Below are 19,505 nucleotides of genomic sequence, written 5' to 3'. Positions count from 1 at the left end.
GAGAAGCAGGCTCCCCACTGTGCAGGGAGCCTAACAAGGGGCTCAATCCCAGGACCTTGGGATCACAACCCAAACCTAAAATAGATGCTTAACGAAGCCACCCAGGTGCCCCTGGATAATGTAATTTTGTAGTCAGTTTAAGAGGGTGACGCATTACTGATGTAGCATGTTTAAACACCAGCTCTGGAAATAAAGAATAAACATTTAAAGAATATACTTAAAAATTATGCTTAAACTTACAATGGGTCTAGGATTGTGAAACAAATTTTTAGTGAATTGGTTAGTGTCCCATATTATCAGTAATTTGAGTGATGTAATAAAAGGTGTGCTAGTTTATAATGCTACATAAGTGACTTCAGAATTACAGGGGTACCTGGCTGGTTCAGTTGCAAGACTGTGTGACTGTTGATCTTGGTGTTGTGAGTTTGAGTCCCACATAGGGTGTAGAGATCAGAGATAACTTATATAAAAAACTTGGGGGTGGGGCGCCTGGGTGGCTTAGTGGGTTAAGCCTCTGCCTTCGACTCAGGTCATTATCCCAGGGTCCTGGGATTGAGCCCCACATTGGGCTCTCTGCTCAGCGGGGAGCCTGCTTCCCCCTCTCTCTCTGCCTGCCTCTCTGCCTACTTGTGATCTTTCTCTCTGTCAAATAAATAAATAAAATCTTTAAAAACAAAAAAAAACTTAGGGGTGTGCCTGGGTGGCTCAGTCAGTTAAGTATCTGACTCTTGATTTTGTCTCAGGTCATGATCTCAGGGTTTTGAGAACAAGCCCTGCATTGAGCCCCACATTGGGCTCCTTGCTCAGTGTAGAATCTGCTTGAGATTCTCTCTCCCTCTCTCTGTGCCCCTCCCCCTGCTTTGGCCCTCTTCCCTCTAAAATAAATAAATAAATCTATTAATTAAAAATTTGAAAAAAGTATTACTTTCATTTAAAAAATTAGAATTAAAATTTGACAATAACAAAATTAAAATTAGCAATTGTAAAGTTTCATATTGAGAGTAAATTTTTAAACAAAAGCTTATTGTAGAAGAAGATAGAGTAATAGGTCATAGAGTTTCACCTGGGTGACACAGTCAGTTAAGAATCTGACTTTTGGTTTCGGCTCAGGTCGTGATCTCAGGGTCATGAGATCATGCCCCATGATGGATTCTCCTGAGAGTCTGCATAACACTTTCTCTCCTTCTGTCCCTCTCCCCACTTCTCTTCTTTTTCATAAATAAATAATTTTTTTTAAGTTATAGAAGTTCTGAAATTAAACATGAGATAAACATATAAGGTTCAGAAAAAAAGATATCTGATTTATAGTTATAAGGTAGAAAATTTAAAGAAATTCTCTTAGCTGGTGTGAGCCAGGCTTAGTCCAAATTTAGAGTTCCATACTTTGAAGGTTCAGAGAGATAATGAAGTCTGGAATCATTTTATTATATTGTGTATCTTAAAAGGCAAGAAACCATAGGATAAACTTATTTTGAAATGAATTAATATATTTTTAAAGATTTTTTTTTTTTTTTTAATTTGACAGATCACAAGTAGGCAGAAAGGCAGGCAGAGAGGGAGAGGGAGAAGCAGGCTCCCTGCTGAACAGAGAGCCCGATGTGGGGCTTAATCCCAGGACCCCCGAGATCATGACCTGAGCTGAAGGCAGAGGTTTAACCCACTAAGCCACTCAGGCACCCATGAAATGAGTTAATACTAATTATATTTTGAAATAATATGCTCAGATGTTTTTTTCACCCTCCATTTGCTTTTTCTGAAGTACCTTATAATGTAAAGCAGTATTTTTTGAAAAACTTAGTTTCACTGGAGTATGTCCAAAGTGTCTAGAAAACACAAGGAAAATGTTTTATTTATTTTTTTTAAGGTTAATAGTTGGACCTCTTTAAATTTAGTAAAACATCACTTGAAAGGGTGACCCTATTATTTGAAAATATAACTAACATTCTACTTTAGCTTGTGTTTTTTGACTTTTCACATACCTTTTATTATGTATGACTGGACAATCTCAGATAACCAAACAAGTCCTTATACTACCACTGCCTAATAATATAGACAGTAACATTTAGAATGACACATAACCATGCCACCTGTCTTGTATTTGAAACATTGATCCTTGTCACAGAAAGAAATTTAATATTGGAGTAGTGATTGACAGTGAAAATTAAATCATGTAATTTTTGGAATTCCAACTATTACCATTGGAAATGAACAGTCGGAACTTTGCTACACCATCATGTGGCATTCAGACTTTTCTTGACTAAGAATCTTCAGTAAATGCTAATTTCCTCATTTTAGTTTCTCAGGGCAAAATCTTAGTAGCAGTGTAGTATGTTACTAGTTAGTAATCCATAATGGGTTAAAAATTAAAATCTAAGGAATTATGAGTCATTTCCCTTCAGGAACTGAATTGTGAGTTGTGTTATGGGATACTATTCCAGGATTAGGAGGGCTGGAGTTTTCATCCCTGAATAAGGGATGTATTACATGGTATTCTGCATGTCAGAGGTATGAATACTTAACCCTCCAAGGGTTTATTTTCATTGTAAACTTAGTAGTAACACAAATGAATGTTGGACTGAATATTTGCATTTTATTTTTTAACTGGGTAAGGAACTAATAATTGAGTACCTACAAAAACCTTTGACCTTCAGAAGCTCGAGTTTATCATATTTGACCTTGACCATAATTCTAGGAGGTAGACTAGAAGAAGCACAGTTTGATGCCATATTAGCATTATGGATTCAAAGCTCTGTTCCCTGGTTTTCTAGATGTCCAGTATCTGACATGGGAAAGATACCTTTGAACTTACTTTCTTGCATACGCATTTGCAAGGGACCATATGTGAGGGACCATAGACCAGGAGATGTTGGATTTAAGTAAGATAATATTTATAAAGTGCATAGTATCTGGCCAGTGGTTGTTAAGAAGTAAATGTGTGTTTCTTCCTCTGTGCCCACTTCCATTTTACTGATGAGAGTACTAACTCAGGCTTGGGAAGAAAAATGCCTTGCCTGGCTAAGATTCCAGTGAAATTCTCTCCAATTCTCAAACCCATGATGCTTCTAATGCTTTAATGTTCTTATTCTCTATTGTAGGAGCTCTCACTGTTCTTGTTATTTAGACTGCTGGGCTTGACATTACTGTCCAGTTCTTTCCCCATTTTGCACATTATTCCACAGGCCTTGAAAATCATTATTGGTTAACATAATCATTGAAAAGAACTCTTCTTTAGGCAGTATCCTGCTTGGAATAATATACTCAACTTACTGAACTGAAATAGTATGTCTTAACATGTATACAATGCTTTCTTTCATTGTTACAAAAAAATACTGTTCTTTATTTGGCAGGTTGACGAGATTAGAGAGATGGTTGATAATGATTTAGGTTTCCAACAGGCCCCACTAATGTGCTATTCCAGAACTAAAACACTTCTCTTTATTTCTAATGACAAAAAAGTAGTTGGCTGCCTAATTGCGGAACATATCCAGTGGGTAAGTTAAGTGACCTTTAAAGAGTGTTCGTATGTAATTCAGTGCCTAACGAGTTTACTGTGTAATCTTGAGTAGCAGTCATGGTAAATTTACAACATTTTATGTATGTGAATGTTAATGTTGGAATTGCCATGTGTAGGTTTTGACTAAGCAGAGTTGTATCTTGCATGGGAATTAGTTTCTCAAGTCAGTATATAAAATAAAAATTCTGCAAATAAAAAAGTACTGTTATATTTTGTTTAGGAAGTTTCCATGTTGGATATTAATGTAATGTTTGTCTCATTCCTTCAGCACTGGAATAAAGCAAAGGTTGGCAAACTATTACCCGAGGGCAAAATCCAGCCTATTTTTATAAATAAAATTTAATTATAATTATAATATAATATATATACAATATAATATAAGCAATGCCCATTTGCTTATATACTGTTTCTGGCTGGTTTACACTAGAGTGAGTTGAGTAGTTGCAACAGAAACCTGGCGGGCTACAAAGCCTAACTAAAATACTATCTGTCCGGTACTTTATAAAAAGTTATTCACCCCCAGAATAGATTACCACTTCTTTGTTTGAGCTTTAGGTGAGAAGTTGACTTGTATTTAGGAACCAAATTGTACAAAAAAGAATCACAGTAAGGGATATATTCACATTGAGTAAGTTACGTAGTAACAGACCAACTTAAGAGAACAAAAGATTCTGGACCCTCTAATCATGCTCATTTTGAGGAATACCTCATTTGAATTCTGTCTTTTTTCAGCTGAGTTCTTGTTTGTGAATTCAGTGCACATTGGATTTGACATTTGTTCAGTTGGTATCTTTCTGGACATTAATAATTTTCTGAAAACATATGTTTTATCAAAATTTTCTTATAAAATGTCAAAACAAATCTTTGAGTTAGTTTCTATGTGTTAATTTAAAAAATTAGTCTTAAATTGTGTAGCTTTATGAATCTTGCTGTTTATATTAAAATTTGATTTAAATGAATAGCTGTGATAAGGTAATTTGTGGATGTAAATTTGATATAAAACGACTTGTAGAGTTTGCTCTATTGAAATTGAGTTAATTTTACATAGTGTATACCCTTGTGTTTTTTAAATTTCTATTCTACCAAGTTCTAAAAATGACTTTTGCAGTGTTTAGAGGATAGCTATGTAATGTTTGTTACTTCTTCATCGTGTTGTCTCATTGTTTTAAGATTTGTACCATGTTCCACCAGAAGGTTGGCTGTAGTCCAACTAGACTGATAGAAGAGATGCTATGTTTTTTTTAAGCACTTTAGTTTTCTTTTTTTTTTTTTTTTAAGAGATGGGAGTGTGGGGAAAGCAGCTTTTTAAATTCTTGATTCTTCTGCCATCCTTCCTCATAATTTCTGCACAGCTGTGACCCCTAGAACTATGGCAGCAATCACAGAAACAGTTGTTACGATTGCTGAGTTCTTGACGTGTACTTTTGCTTGTCCTTAGAATGTGGGAGGTAGAGAAAAAAATGGACCAGCCATGATGGGCATTATTTGTATAAATAATACAAAAATTTAATTTTATATTAAATTAAATTTAATATAAAATTAAATTTTGTATGTATTACCTTATTTAATTTCTCTACAATTTTCTGAGAGAAGTGGTAGATATCTCTAGTTTATAGACAAGGAACCCAAATCTTAATTTTTGACTGCTTTCTAAGTGAATTAGAACAGAATGTAGTCAGGTCTGTTTCTTGAAGTAAGAATGAAAGCATAAGTGGCCCCCATAGTTTGTTAAGCCGGACAAACGTAGCAGCCTCTGCGCTAAAGTCAGTACTAGACAGTTGCTAATTAATATTCTTACTTTAAAATTTTTCTGCCTTTAATTTTGATACCTTAGGGGTACAGAGTTATAGAAGAGAAACATCCGGTTATCAGGTCAGAAGAAGAAAAAGTCAGATTTGAAAGGCAGAAAGCCTGGTGCTGCTCAACATTACCAGAGCCTGCAATCTGTGGGATCAGTCGGATATGGGTATTCAGCATGATGCGTCGGAAGAAAATTGCTTCTCGCATGATTGAATGCCTGAGGTAACTGAATGTCATTCTTCAAGACCTTTTCTGTAGTTTTAAGATTTAAGTGGATTTTTCATATCAAGATTGGCATTTAATCTTAAATGTATAACTTTTATCTTAATTCTAAATTTGCATAAGATTGTCAGTATATCATCTTTGTTCTTTACGTGAAGTTAATCTGGGAGTGGGGTAGCAAGCACTATCAGTTAAATCCTATTAAACTATTTTTACTTACCTGTCACTGTGGTATTAGGCCAAAATAATCCACTTATTTCAAACTGTTCAGTATTGGAGAATTTTAAAAATAACCAAATAAATGTGGGAAGGTTTTTTGGAATTTAAAGTTGCTTTTACAAAAATTTGTCTTTTTTTTTTTTTTAAAGATTTTATTTTATTTATTTGACAGAGAGAGAGAGAGATCACAAGTAGGCAGAGAGGCAGGCAGAGAGAGAGGAGGAAGCAGGCTCCCTGTGGAGCAGAGAGCCCGACGTGGGGCTCGATCTCAGGACCCTGAGATCATGACCTGAGCCGAAGGCAGCGGCCCAATCCACCGAGCCACCCAGGCGCCCCACAAAAATTTGTCTTAAATTAAGAATATTATTTGTAAATTATCTAAGTCTCCTACTAGTTTTTCTTTTTGCTTTTATTGCTTGATTTTAAATTAAAGGGATAGAGGAAGACTCAAATTGCATGTTTTGGTTTTTGTTCTTTCAAGCACCTGTGCCAAAGGGTTAATGGAGGTTCAAATTAATGCAGATGACATTTTATTCCTAGAATCCCTGTCTGTTATCTGTAGATACAGCTTTCAAAGTAATCCATCATTGTTGTAAGTGAGCTCCTAAGGCTCTAGGAATCTTAGAACCTTAATGTGTTTCTGCTCTTTCCTTCTTATTTTATTATAGGTAGTGATCCAGGAGGGCTCAGGTCTACTCACCCTTGTCATGGCAAGAGGCGGGTCTTATTTTAGCTCTTTCAGAACTAAACCTGGAAAATGCAGCTGTTTAAATAATAGTCCTATATATGAGGGTATTGCTCCTCCTTTAAATCTTATAAATTTAGGTCTTATGACAACCCTAAGTTTATAAAAACGTTAAACAGGATAGCCATTGCCTTTTTTCTGTGCGATAATGAGATGCCCCCATAAGCTTCCTGTTAAAACTCATACAGAGTTTCTACTTTTTTCATTTATTGTGCTTTCTTATGTACCTAGCTCACTTTGTTAAGATAACAGTGTGAAAATTCTAATAGTCTATATCTTGGCTAAATTAAAAAAAATTTTTTTAAATAGCAGCTTTATTGAGATATAATTACATAGCATAAGACTCATCTCTTTAAATTATACAATTCAGTGGGTTTTAGTATATTCACAAGGCTGTGCAACCATCACCACTATCTAATTCCAGAACATTTCCATCGCTGTCCCCCCAAAACCCACACTCATTAAGTCATTCCTCATTTCCCTCTCCCTCACCTTCTGGCGGTCACGAATCTACTTTCAGTATGAATGGATTTTCCTGTTCTGAACATTTCATACAATGAATTCCTGTAATATATGACCTTTGTCACTGGTTTCTTTCCTTATTAGCATGCTTCAGAGCTCATCCATGCTGTGGCATGTGTTTGTGTGCTTCATCCCTTTTTTTATTGCCAGATAAAATCCCACTGTGTGGATGTGCATTTCATTTATCCATTCATCAGTTGATGAATGTGGGGTGGGGTGATTATAATTTTTTGGCTGTTAGGAATAATCTGCAAACATTTCATGTGCAAATTTTTGTGTATTTTTATTTCCCTTGGTAAGTAGAGAAATATTTGCATTTTTTAAAAAGATTTTATTTATTTATTTGACAGAGATCACATAGTAGGCAGAGAAGCAGACAGAGAGAGCGGGGGGGGGGGGGGGGGACCAGCTCTCTGCTCAGCAGGGATGTGGGGCTCAATCCCAGGACTCTGAGATCATGACCCGAGCTGAAGGCAGAGGCTTAACCCATTGAGCCACCCAGGTGCCCCGTATTTGCATATTTTATTTCTCTTGGTATATACCTAGGAGTAGAATTGTTGGGCCATATAGTAACTATATGTATAACATTTTGAAGAGTTGCCAAACTGCTTATCAAAGCAGCTATACTATTTTACAGTCGCACCAGCAATATATGAGGGTTCTAATTTCTCCACATCCTCACTAGCACTTATTATTGTGTCTTCTTAATTTTAGTCATCCTAGTGAGTGTGAAGTGGTATTTCATTTTGGGTTTGATTCCATTTTCCTAATGCCTAATGAGCATCTTTTCATGTGCTTATTGGCCATTTATGGATATTCTTTGGAGACCGCCTATTCAAATTCTATGTCCATTGTTAAATTAGTTTATCTTTTTCTTATTTTAATAGTTTTTTATATATTCTGGAGAGAAGTCCCTTATCAGATATAAGGTCTGCAGATATTTTCTACCTTTTCATAGCTGTCTTTTCATCTTCTTGGTGTCCTTTAACACACAAAGTTCTTTAATTTTGAACTCCAAATTATATATCTTTTTCTTTTGTCACTTGTGTTTTTGGTGTCCTAAGAAGCCATTTCCTAATGCAAGGCTACAAAGATTTATACCTGTATTTTCTTCCAGGAGTTCATAATTTTAGTTCTTACATTTAGGTCTTTGACCATTTTAAGTTAATTTTTGTGTATGATGTGGGATTGGATCCAACAACTTTCTCTTTTTCATTCCATTTGTCCCTGTGCCATTTATTAAGCTTACTGTTCTTTTCTATTGAGTGGTCTTGGCATCCATGTCAAAAATCATTGATTGTGAGGATTTATATCTGGACTCAGTTCTGTTCTATCAGTCTATTCTTATGCCATAGCACACCGTTTTTAGTTCTGTAGCTTTGTAGTATGTTGCAAAATAAGGAAGTGTGAGTTCTTAAGTTTTATTCTTTTTCAAGATTCGTTTGACTGTTGGTGACTCTTCCAATTTCATATGAGATTTAGAACCACCTTGCTAATTTCTGGAAAGCCAGTTGTAGTTCTTTTGATTCATAAACATGGCATGTCTTTCTATTTATTTAAGTTTCCGGATCTTGCATTTCTTTTTTTTTTTTCTTAAGATTTTATTTATTTGACAGAGATCACAAGTAGGCAGAGAGGCAAGCAGAGAGAGAGAGAGGAGGAAGCAGGCTCCCCGCCAAGCAGAGAGCCCGATGCGGGGCTTGATCCCGAGGACCCTGAGATCATGACCTGAGCGAAAGGCAGAGGCTTTAACCCACTGAGCCATCCAGGCGCCCCCGGATCTTGCATTTCTTTTGTTAAACTTAACCTTGAGTATTTTCCTGATGTTATTATAAATGGAATTGTTTTTAAAATTTCATTTTGGATTGTTAGTTTCAAGTATATAGAAATTCAGTTAATTTTTTAATATTGTTCTTGTATTCTGCAACCTTGCTGAACTCATTTTTAATTAGATCTACTAGTTTTTTTGTGAATTCCTTAGGTTTTTTGTATATATAAAGTCATCTAAAACAGTCTCCAGAAAGAGGTAGTTTTATTTTTTCCTTCCTAATCTGCTTTTTAATTTCTTTTCCTTGTCTAATTATCCTGGCTAGAGCCTGCAGTAAGTAAGTATACTGTTAAATAGAAGAGGTATAAGCAGATAGCTTACCTTGTTCCTGATCTTTGGGAAACAGTTTTCAGTCTTTCACATTAACTTTGATGTTCTCTGATACTCTTTATCAGGTTGAGGAAATTCCTTCTACTCAGAATTGTTGAGTGTTTTTATCATGAAAAGGTGTTGGGTAAATGGTTTTTAAGACAGTTGTTCCTTTCATAAAAATTTTTCTACCTTAGATTATTAATAATCTAGAGAAGTGATTATTTTCAACAATTTTTAGAACATACAACATTACCTAAAAGTTTTTCGGGTCAAATTTTACTTGATAGGTTTTTCCAGTTTTAATGATAAAAATATTAATTTCTTTTTTTTTTTTTTAATCCTTCCATACCCCCTCTTTTTTTAATAGGAGTAACTTCATATATGGCTCATATTTGAGTAAAGAAGAAATTGCTTTCTCAGATCCCACTCCTGATGGAAAACTATTTGCAACACAGTACTGTGGCACTGGTCAGTTTCTGGTATATAATTTTATTAATGGACAAAATAGCACCTAAAACAAATTTGTGCCTCCAGTACTAGAAGACATCTACTGAAGAGAATGGATTGGTTGCTGACTTTAACCAGGAACTAGGGCCATTTTTATTACAATGAACTCAGGACTGGCAACAACCATAAGGTTGTTCCATTTTCATAAAATTGGAAACAATGCAGTAATAGCTTATTATTGTTTTGTTTTTTAAAGAAGATATTTTATTATCTTTTACAGAAATTTATGATTGATGTATTTTATCTATAGTTATTTAGACATGTTTACATGCAGCAGATAATTGTTCATAGTGGACTGAAAACTAATGCAAGGACTATGGTCTCAGTGATAAGTATATTTTGAAGTTCTTAATATGGAAATATACCAGTGTAGCTTGGTACTGTATTTTTTTATATTGATCTGCTGATACCAGTTATAGTTTTAAAGATTGTATTTTTACAGAGCAGAAACCAATGTTTTGGGTTCTTATTCAAGGAGGGTGCAGTATTGCACGTTAAGGAATTCAGAGCTAATTCTTAAGTGGCCTGAAATACATTCTGAAGGAACCCTTGCAAAAAGACAAAGTTCCACATTAGCAGGAAGAATTTGGAATATTGAGCTTTTTCTTCCATTTCTTTCTTTTCTATTCTTAAAGCAAGAAGAAGTGGAAGGTGGTAAAGAATTGAGGCTTTTCTTCTTGGAGAACTATGAACTGACTAGAATTAGAAAGTACCCTCTAAAATTTATTATTCTTTCATTCTGGTTTTATTGCTTAAAATAAATGGCACCTGGGCACTGGGCTATTAACAAATCCCAAAGAGGTTTATAAAAACCTGTGGAATAGTTGTAAGCTAACTATGGATGACTTGGTATCTGCTTTGTTATTCCTCAGAAATACTACACTGAGTATATGGCCGCGTTACTGGACTTCATTTTGATACTTGTCTATCCTTCATAGTGCCCTCTACTTTTAAAGGGTTTATATGTTGAAAAACTGCTGTGGCCTTTTATGACCTGTATATAATGTAGAATAAAATAATAAAATACTTGATAGCTTTTTCTAAGTGATAATTGTGATGATAGTGTGTTGTCATTTGTGCTTTTCAGGGAGTTGTTTGATACATTAAAACACCGGCTTTTTACAAGTTTCACCAGTTTGCCAAAGGACCAGTATATCTGTAGCAACTCTGAACTTGATCTTCAAAAGGCAAAATGAATTTTTCTGATCCTTCACAGAAAGAAAGGGTCGTAGCCCAAGAATGAAGCACCACTATCCTTTAACATAGATTAGTTTTATGAGCTGAAATAATCATATCTCCGTTAAAAAACAGCTAAAAGTTAGGGCTTTAAATTAGCAGATGTGTATTTTATCCCCCTATAGATAGATGCTTTTTAAACTTTCAGAGCCATGTAAAGTTCTGTACTCTGTTTGTAGGGGTGTAAATATTTCCCTTTGACTCATTATGATAGTCTAACTTTTGACACTCCCTTTCCCTTTGGACTTGAAACTATTCTAGTCATCCCTGGTGTCCTCATTTGCCTGACAGGGAGTGTAACTTTTTTAAAAAAGGATGACATTTTTAGGTACATTATAGATGCTCTGGTAACTTTCAATTTCATAATACAGATCCAATTTCCACAGAAGCCATAGTATGCTTCTTTGGGAGCTAAACTTGGTGGTTTCAAGGGGATCTGGGAGTAGAGAATATACATTGATTGGTTAGTTTAAATATTACAGTTATTAGGAAAACCATTATTTTCACATTTATATTGAAGACAAAGCCCCTCAAATAACTTTTATAGTCTAGGTATTTCTCAGAGTAGTATTAATGACTTCTAACTTTTGAGTGTTTTCTGTGTGTCACACCTGTATAGTGCTGGATTATTTTATTATCTGACAACTCAAGTGAGGAATCTGGAACTTAGAAGCAAGACTGCTGTAGCAGTCAGTGTGAAAAATGCTGAAACACAGAACTAAAGCTGTGATGTGTTGATGAAGAGGAAGAGACAGTTAACCTTGGAGAAGATACAATTGAAGAAAGAGTTGATAACCAACTGAAGAAGGATCATGGCAGAGAATCTAGGGTAATTTGGAATTTTGATTTGGGTAACTGGATAGATGGATTGACTGAGAAGGGAATTCTGGAGAATTATGTTGGGAGGATTGGACCAGAAAGGATGAGTGCAAGTTTGGTAAAGATTTTGAGGTGGTTGCAGAATCTCCAAGTGGAGATACCTGTTTGGTGAAATTGGATATGTTGATCCAGAATTTGAGAGAGGTTTGAACTAAGGAAATTTATTAATATAGTTATTCAGAAGTTTAGAAGCGATGTTCCCACCGTGGGCTTTGTAAAATGACAGGATAGGAGAGAGTTGTGAGGAACACCATCATTTAGGAGTCTCAAAGAAGACTACCTGAGAAGAGGTAAGAGGGTCAGAAGAGAGTGGTATATACCAGAAGAAGAGTTTGATAGTAAGAATGGTCAGCACTATTGCATCACAATTGAAGGCTGAAGAATGACACTAGAAAAGAAAGGAGCGATCTTTTCAGAGTGGTGGAGGCAGTGATGGATGCAGTGAGTATACACTAATGGCCACAGTCAGACTTCAAAAGAAGTGATTCTGTAATTGTGATTGAATAAATATGTCTATGAATTTGTCAACTGCCGTTGAATAGTTGTTGATTCGTTATAAAAATGTCTGGAGCTCCTGGGTGGCTCGGTCGGTTGAGCATCTGACTCTTGATTTTGGCGCAGGTCATGACCTCAGGGTCGTTAGATTGAGCCCTGCATCAAGGCCCACACTTAGCGGGGAGTCTGCTTGAGATTCTCTCCTTTTCATATTTGCATGCATGCACTCTCACTCCTTCTCTCTCAAAAATAAGTGTTTTAAAAAAATGATTAGTATATAGGGGCGCCTGGGTGGCTCAGTGGGTTAAAGCCTCTGCCTTCAGCTCAGGTCATGATCCCAGGGTCCTGGGATTGAGCCCTGCATTGGGCTCTCTGCTCAGTGGGGAGCCTGCTTTCCCCTCTCTCTCTGCCTGCCTCTCTGCCTGCTTGTGATCTCTGTCTGTAAAATAAATAAAATCTTTTTAAGAAATGATTAGTATGTAGACATAAGAAATACAAGTATAGATAGGAACCACAAGGTTTTATGAGTTATGCCCTTTTCTACATGGACATGCATTGGTTTTATTATATATTGCAAGAATTATAAGGAAACCATGATTTTACAAGTGAAGCATGACCATCCTAAGGACAATACGTACAGTAGACATGCAGTGACATTTTAATTGTTCTTGCTTAGATCGCATGGCTGCCCCAGGTATCTAGTCCTGTCTGGCCATATTTTCACCAGGAGTTAAATGACTGCTGAGCTGGTTTCTGGAGAGTGACTGCAGGTATAGTTTGTCTTCTACCTATTCTCATGGTCCTTAGGCCTTTTGGCACATAAAGGGAAGAGACTGTCTTATAATAACCCCTCCTCCTGCCACACCATTCTTATAAAAATAAAATACACTGGACTACTTATAGAACAAAAAAGTGGTCAGAAAACTTACTTTGCTTTCTCTTAGAACTTATTCCATCTGCTGTCGTAGTCACTGAAGTGGATGCTATCCTTAGCTCAGTACTTGACAATAAAGAGCAGAAGGAATTTACTGTGTGAATGGCTTTAAACCTTGGCCTCCGTGACCCTTCTGAAATCACCTTGGGTGATGGTTTCTTTCAGTAAAACCAGGGGTTTGGTGTTAGAGCAGTGTTCTAGAGAAAGCTTACAGGTCCGTTTCCATGACAGAAGAGAAACCGGAGGAATATTTGTTGCCTAGATGTTGTTCCAGCATTAGGTAGTTGAATTCAAAGGTACAGCAGTCAGAGTTTCATGGCCTTTTGGTCCTTCCAGTGGACGAGCTGTTTTGGAATATATAGTGGAACACTATATATCAGGAGCAGTTCTACTTGCTCCTGAATGTGTCACCACACTTAACAAATGTTTATCCCCCTCCTGAGGTAAATGGCCAGGGGTCCTTGGACTAGAAGAGTGTTTTCATGGTTCTTTATCAAAGTCTACTATGCTAAGCACTCTTTAAATAATAGAACTGAAAGGCATTTTTCTGGAATAATGAAGTTATTCTTAAAAGTAGGCAGTTGGGAAGTAAATTGGAGATTAACCCTGTCATACTACATAGTTCTTGCAACACAAAGTTCTGAGGACACCAAAATGAGTGTAGTTGCCATTTATAAAAGATTGCAGATCTACTCTATTTCTTTTCTTTTTTTAAAAAAAACACTTAAAAAAAAGATTTATTTATTTAACAGATCACAAGTAGAGAGGCAGGCAGAGAGAGAGGAGGAAGCAGCATCCCTGCTGAGCAGAGAGCCTGACTCGGGGCTCGATCCCAGGACCCTGAGACCATGACCTGAGCCAAGGGCAGAGGCTTAAACCCACTGAGCCACCCAGGCGCCCCCAACTCTGAGTATTTCTAATATGTCTGTCATCCATACCTAATGTGGGACTCTGCAAATGGGCATGGTATGTAGATACTTCATATGTGTGTGTGTATATCTTTTCTTTGTGTAAATTACAGATTTTCATTCAACAAATATTTAAACTTTTCTTAAAAACTGTTAGGCCAGAATCATCAAATCTTAGAGTTATCCAACTTGTGATATGTGGACTTCATATCTTTTTTGGATGTTGCCAGTGGTAGGGAGCTCATTCCATTTTTGAACATACCAGAAAATTAGTGTAAAGAAAACAAACTTTTTCTTTTTTTTGCGGGGCGGGGGGCGATGGGAGAGAATTTTAATACATTTACCAAATTAAACAAAAGGACAACATACTGTAGACACAACTTAAGACAATTTAGAATCATAAACAAAATGTGAGGTAGACCAACTAGTGAAATTCACCAAATTTTGGTTGAGAAAACTTTACAGTAATAAAGTAACACAGGTGCCTCCTTTTCTAAAAATCACAAAAAGCAATTGCATAAGTTACAGCCAAAATAATTGAATACAATTCTCATTCTAATTTTAGTTTACATTCAGTATTAACCTGTGTGAACTGTCCTACATGACAAGGTTCAACAGGTCTATAGATTAGTTATTATGCAGGCCTAGCAAACACACTCATACCACAGTGTTCTAAAGGATGGCAAGGCTTGAAGCTGAACACACCAAGGTATGTATTAACAAATCATGGTGTCCTGTGCTTGTGCAATTTTATCCTTAAAGGAGAAGGACCTAACATTCTCTAAAGAATTATACTGTTAAGGTGATTTTAAAAGATCCAAACCTTAGTATTACAGGCATTGAAAAGAATAGGGAAGTCAGCTGGAATTCTCCATCATTGGGGTGATGGTCCTTTGGCTTTTTTCTGGCATTTCTTTTCCATAGGGTTAAATAGTATTTAAGAGATCAGTTATTTGATTTTTCAGAGTACCATGGAGTACCTGCATCTAAAGTTACTACTTTAAAAAACACACTTTAGACTTTGAAGCCCTAAAGCCAGACGAAACCCTGAGAAGCCATCTGCCCCAGGTACAACTGTTTTGAAATTATTTCAAGTATCTTATTTGCTCTATATAGTAAATGTTATTGGAATATTGCACAAACAGTGGGTTTCTTGATAATCTGCATTAGGCCCTTTCAGCAAAACAGGAACAATTGAAATACATTCATTTCTAAAGCAACCTGCTTCAAAACGTACCTCTTTATCAAAAATTCTGCTGTACTAAAATTAAGGAGTATTTTTAAAGAATACATAAGGCAGATCCTCTTTGAAGGACAATTTTAAAAATGGGGTTTAAAGGAATTGTTCATTTCAAAATACATTTAAAGCATCATAAGTAGCTATATTAAAACCAAGAGATCTGCAAACCATTTTCAGATTAGTACATTCCATCTTTTCACTACTGTAAACTCCTTGTTATCACAGGCTAATAAAGCTGGTCAGTTAACATCATTTGTTTTAAGTAAATGCAAGCTTAGTCAGCCCCCTTTCAGTAGTTTCAGGCCACAGATAAGACATCAATTCAAGTAAAAATGGCCATTTTAAGTGGTATATATGGGCTAATAAGAAAAGTGGGAAGGAGATTGTTTAATGTTAACTGTAATTTAAGCATAAATTTCCAATAGACTTAGTTGGTTCTAAAACATTTTCTGAAAGTCTGTTTTTGATTAAAATATATTGGTGAGAAATCTGTAGAAGCTTACGCTGTTGATATTGAACAAATACCCCCTGCTGATTTCAGCTGAGTCAGAGACAGTATTTAATGGAATCTTTCTTTCTTCTCACAAGAGAATCACTGGTAGGATTAAAAGTGGTTATGTATCTCTCTCTCTCTCTGGCTCTTTTTCCCATTTCATCAATTTCTGTGTTGTTGTCGGTATAAGGTAGGTGATAATCATTCAGTGTGTCTTTTAAAGGGAGCTTTGGTTGAGGCCCTGAAAAGAAACAAACTACTTCCACTCCACACAGAACCGCAGCCTGACGTTTAGCTTTCCTGGTGCCGGCTACTTCATTCCAGCCAAACAGCGTGGGTATGGGGTGACCACTGAACAGTTTTTAATTGGCTCAACTACTGAATTAGGTTCTCCTTGTTCAAGATTAAACGCTGGCCCATATTCTCATAGACATAGTGTGCTTAGAGACGGGGAACATTTTTAAAGAATGTAAAGAGCAAAGGAATTTCTTCAAGGAGAAGCTGCATAAATGCATACAGTGCCTGCTCTGCATTTACTGATTTGTTTGTTCAGTTTAAATAGTAAACTTTTAACTCCTGTGGAAATTTTGCCAAAAGTTTCAATACATATAAGATTATAAATCTTAAACTAACACTGCACAGAGAAAGACAAAGCTACTTCTTTTTTTTTTTTTTAAATACAAATATCTTCTACATTCTATCATTTCAGACCCCTGAGTAATACTGTACCAAAGTACAGATCTGAAGAGAAACTGAGGGTTCAGGCCTCAAACGTTAATCTTCAATTAATTCCACACCAACGGTGTGAGTCTCATGTAACACATTCACACTAGCTAATGCCGAGAGTCTGTTTTCCCCCTAACATAGTGTAGCAGAAAAAACAATGCAAACTCCATGTTCATTCTCCAAAGTACGTCCTCCTCAGGCTCCCGTGGCAGACCATGTCTTAAGTAATTGCATAACTGCCTAGGGTGGAGTTAACCTGAATTTAAGGTCCTGACAGTGGAACTGAAAGAGAATGATAGTCCCAAAGACCTGGGTCAGGTTGGGGTTGGAGGGGTGGATTTCTTTGGAGAACAAATATGTTGCACTTTGCTCCACAGTGATTGTACCTTAAAGGAAAAAAAAATCCCAAGTAATTGTTTCTGCCCCACCCCACCTAGGCATCCCTTTGCTGTGTTTGGTCTCTTCAAAAGGTCATACGTGGCGGCCAGTAAGAAAGTAGAGGGGCTTGTCATCACTGCTGTTAGCGGTTTGAAACTCGTCCCGGAGGCGGAACTGCCACTCATCCTCTAGCTCTAAGCGGACAATTGTTTGGCGTAAGGAGCTTCTGTCTTGGCAGATGACACATAGGGTAGCACCTTCAGAAGAAACGCAGAAATGCATGTTAGGCTCAGGGATTGAAATATAAAGAACCTACCATTTTTTTCTGATTATATCCTCTAAGCTAACACATCGGAAAACCAACATGTAGGTAAGTGACCTATCAGAATCATTCATTATAATTTTATTTTCTGTTTGAGTAAGTAGTATTACAAATTCAGTTTAAGAGTGTAAAGTGAAAAATCTCCCCTTGCCCTGTGGTAACCAGTGGTAAAACCAGTGTTCTGTGTCTCTAGTATAGGGCTTCTCCGCCTTAGCAAAACTGAGTAATCTTGTTACAGGGGCTGTTCTGTTCGTGTAGGGTGGTCTAGCAGCCTCCTTGGCTCTACTCACTAGATGTCAGCAGCGCCCTCCAGTGCAGCGACCTAAAACGTGTCCCGCTATTGCCAGATGTCCCCTGGGAGGCAGCCCCCTGGCCCCACACTGCTCCAGGCGCATTTTATGCATACATACACAATATCCTCTGTTCTTAAATTGTACATATGAGTAAAATCATACAGTATTTGGCTTTTCTCTGACTTATTTCACTTAGCATTATACCCTCTAGGCCCACTCATGCTGCTGCAAATGGCAAGATCTCTTTTTTTTTTTTTTTTTAAAGATTTTATTTATTTATTTGACAGAGATCACAAGTAGGCAGAGAGGAAGGCAGAGAGAGAGGAGGAAGCAGGCTCCCTGCAGAGCAGAGAGCCCGATGCGGGGCTCGATCCCAGGACCCTGAGATCATGACCTGAGCCGAAGGCAGCGGCTTAATCCACTGAGCCACCCAGGCGCCCCGGCAAGATCTCTTTTATGGTGGAGTTAATCCATTGTATATAAATACATCTTCCTTATTCATTCATCTGTGGTGGGACGCTTGGGTTGCTTACATATATTACCTGTTGTGAGTAATGCTGCAATAAACACTGGGATGCATGTATCTTTTTGAGGTAATGTTTTCATTTTCTTTGGGTGAATACCCAGTACTGGAATTAATGGATATATGATTAATCCTATCTTTAGTTTTTGAGGAAACTCTACACTGTTTTTCCACAGTGGCCTGTGCACAATATTCTGAGTCTTAAAACTTTCTTCACGGACCTCAGAGGTCATCCTGTCATGATTATTTGTGGTGCTTAATCTGCAGTTTGTTAGGCAGATCTCTTTTGTATTGTACACACCTGTTGAAGCAACTTCAGCTTCTATACCAGAATTACAACTCATTAACCCGATTTTTATTAAAATTAGGTGATTTGAGAAGCATTGTTTCTGCTTACTTCGCATCATTCCTTTCTGAAATTAATAGCGGTAAAACCAAACTTAATGTGGTCACATTTCTGGCTTTGTGTTTGCATTTTTGCCCTGGCTTAACAACTTGATTCCACCCCTGCCCCAGTTAAGAAAATCGTGGCCCCGGGGCACCTGGGTGGCTCAGTGGGTTGAGCCTCTGCCTTCGGCTCTGGTCATGATCCAAGGGTCCTGGGATTGAGCCCCACATCGGGCTCTCTGCTCAGCGGGGAGCCTGCTTCCCTCTCTCTCTCTGCCTGTCTCTCTGCCTACTTGTGATCTCTGTTTGTCAAATAAATAAATAAAATCTTTAAAAAAAAGAAAAGAAAAAGAAAATCGTGGCCCTGGTTTAAAAGCAAGGTGTTTAACTTACTGGCAAAAATTATTATTAATGTGCTTTTTTATATGTTTCACCTCCCTGTTTTATCTGAGGGAACAATGGCATTCATAAGCAAAAGGCAGTAAATTTGACTTACCTTTTAGAAACTTAAATTTCTTCAGAAGATCAGCACCTACAAAAGAGTCACAGAGGTACAAGAGAAGTCCACTGAAAAACACCCCTTCACAGCTGACATTGCTGGAGTGGGGCCTGGAGCTGACGTAGCATATGGCCACCTGGAATCATCAAGCAGACATAGCATGGGCATTTTAAAAAGCAAGCAAAACATCTATACTTTAGCTGAGTGAGCCAGTACCTTCCGTTTTAGCTATTTCAGGGTAAGGTAAAGGAGGTAAATTTTTTTATTGAAACTTAAATAGATTGGTTAAACCCTGTAGCTCTTTCATTTAGTGTGCCAAGTTTTAATCTATTTAAATCTTGTTTCTCTTAATGAAGGACAGTTAGGATTAGTAGTAAGAAACAAAACAGGCCTCTTAAGGCATACTTAAAAAAGATTTATATGTTTTGATTAGAAATGTTTTATTCTCATCAATAAGGTAATCAGCTTTTCATTTACATGAGCTTCAGTTTTCAAGCAGAAGCTTCTGTCTGATTTTAAGTAC

At 36.9% G+C, this 19,505-nt stretch overlaps 2 protein-coding genes across 9 annotated transcripts in view; one reads left to right on the top strand and one right to left on the bottom strand.

Moving 5' to 3' along the window:
• Positions 1 to 10,707, top strand: part of ESCO1 (establishment of sister chromatid cohesion N-acetyltransferase 1) — an 85,230-nt gene extending 74,523 nt beyond the window's left edge. For 7 of the 8 annotated variants that reach the window (XM_046025377.1, XM_046025375.1, XM_046025376.1 and 4 more), the window contains 3 exons: positions 3,348 to 3,491; positions 5,349 to 5,536; positions 9,530 to 10,707. In XM_046025377.1, coding sequence (XP_045881333.1) covers positions 3,348 to 3,491; positions 5,349 to 5,536; positions 9,530 to 9,677 — 480 coding nt within the window. In that variant the 3' untranslated portion in view covers positions 9,678 to 10,707. Of the gene's footprint in view, positions 1 to 3,347; positions 3,492 to 5,348; positions 5,537 to 9,529 lie in introns of those variants that run through there. The other variant, XR_006821060.1, reaches the window with a different exon arrangement.
• A 3,470-nt stretch (positions 10,708 to 14,177) lies between these two features.
• The window catches only part of GREB1L (GREB1 like retinoic acid receptor coactivator), a 146,788-nt gene continuing 141,460 nt past the window's right edge, over positions 14,178 to 19,505 (bottom strand). The window contains exons 33-34 of the mRNA XM_046025774.1: positions 18,980 to 19,118; positions 14,178 to 17,215 (exon numbers count right to left, since the gene is read on the bottom strand). Of these exons, the coding sequence (XP_045881730.1) occupies positions 17,052 to 17,215; positions 18,980 to 19,118 (303 nt within the window). The 3' untranslated portion in view covers positions 14,178 to 17,051. The remainder of the gene's footprint in view (positions 17,216 to 18,979; positions 19,119 to 19,505) is intronic.

This window comes from Meles meles, chromosome 12, assembly GCF_922984935.1.
Source record: "Meles meles chromosome 12, mMelMel3.1 paternal haplotype, whole genome shotgun sequence".
NCBI lineage: Eukaryota > Metazoa > Chordata > Mammalia > Carnivora > Mustelidae > Meles > Meles meles.
The sequence above is the reverse complement of the archived record's forward strand: the minus strand, read 5'-3'. Positions and strand labels throughout refer to the sequence as shown.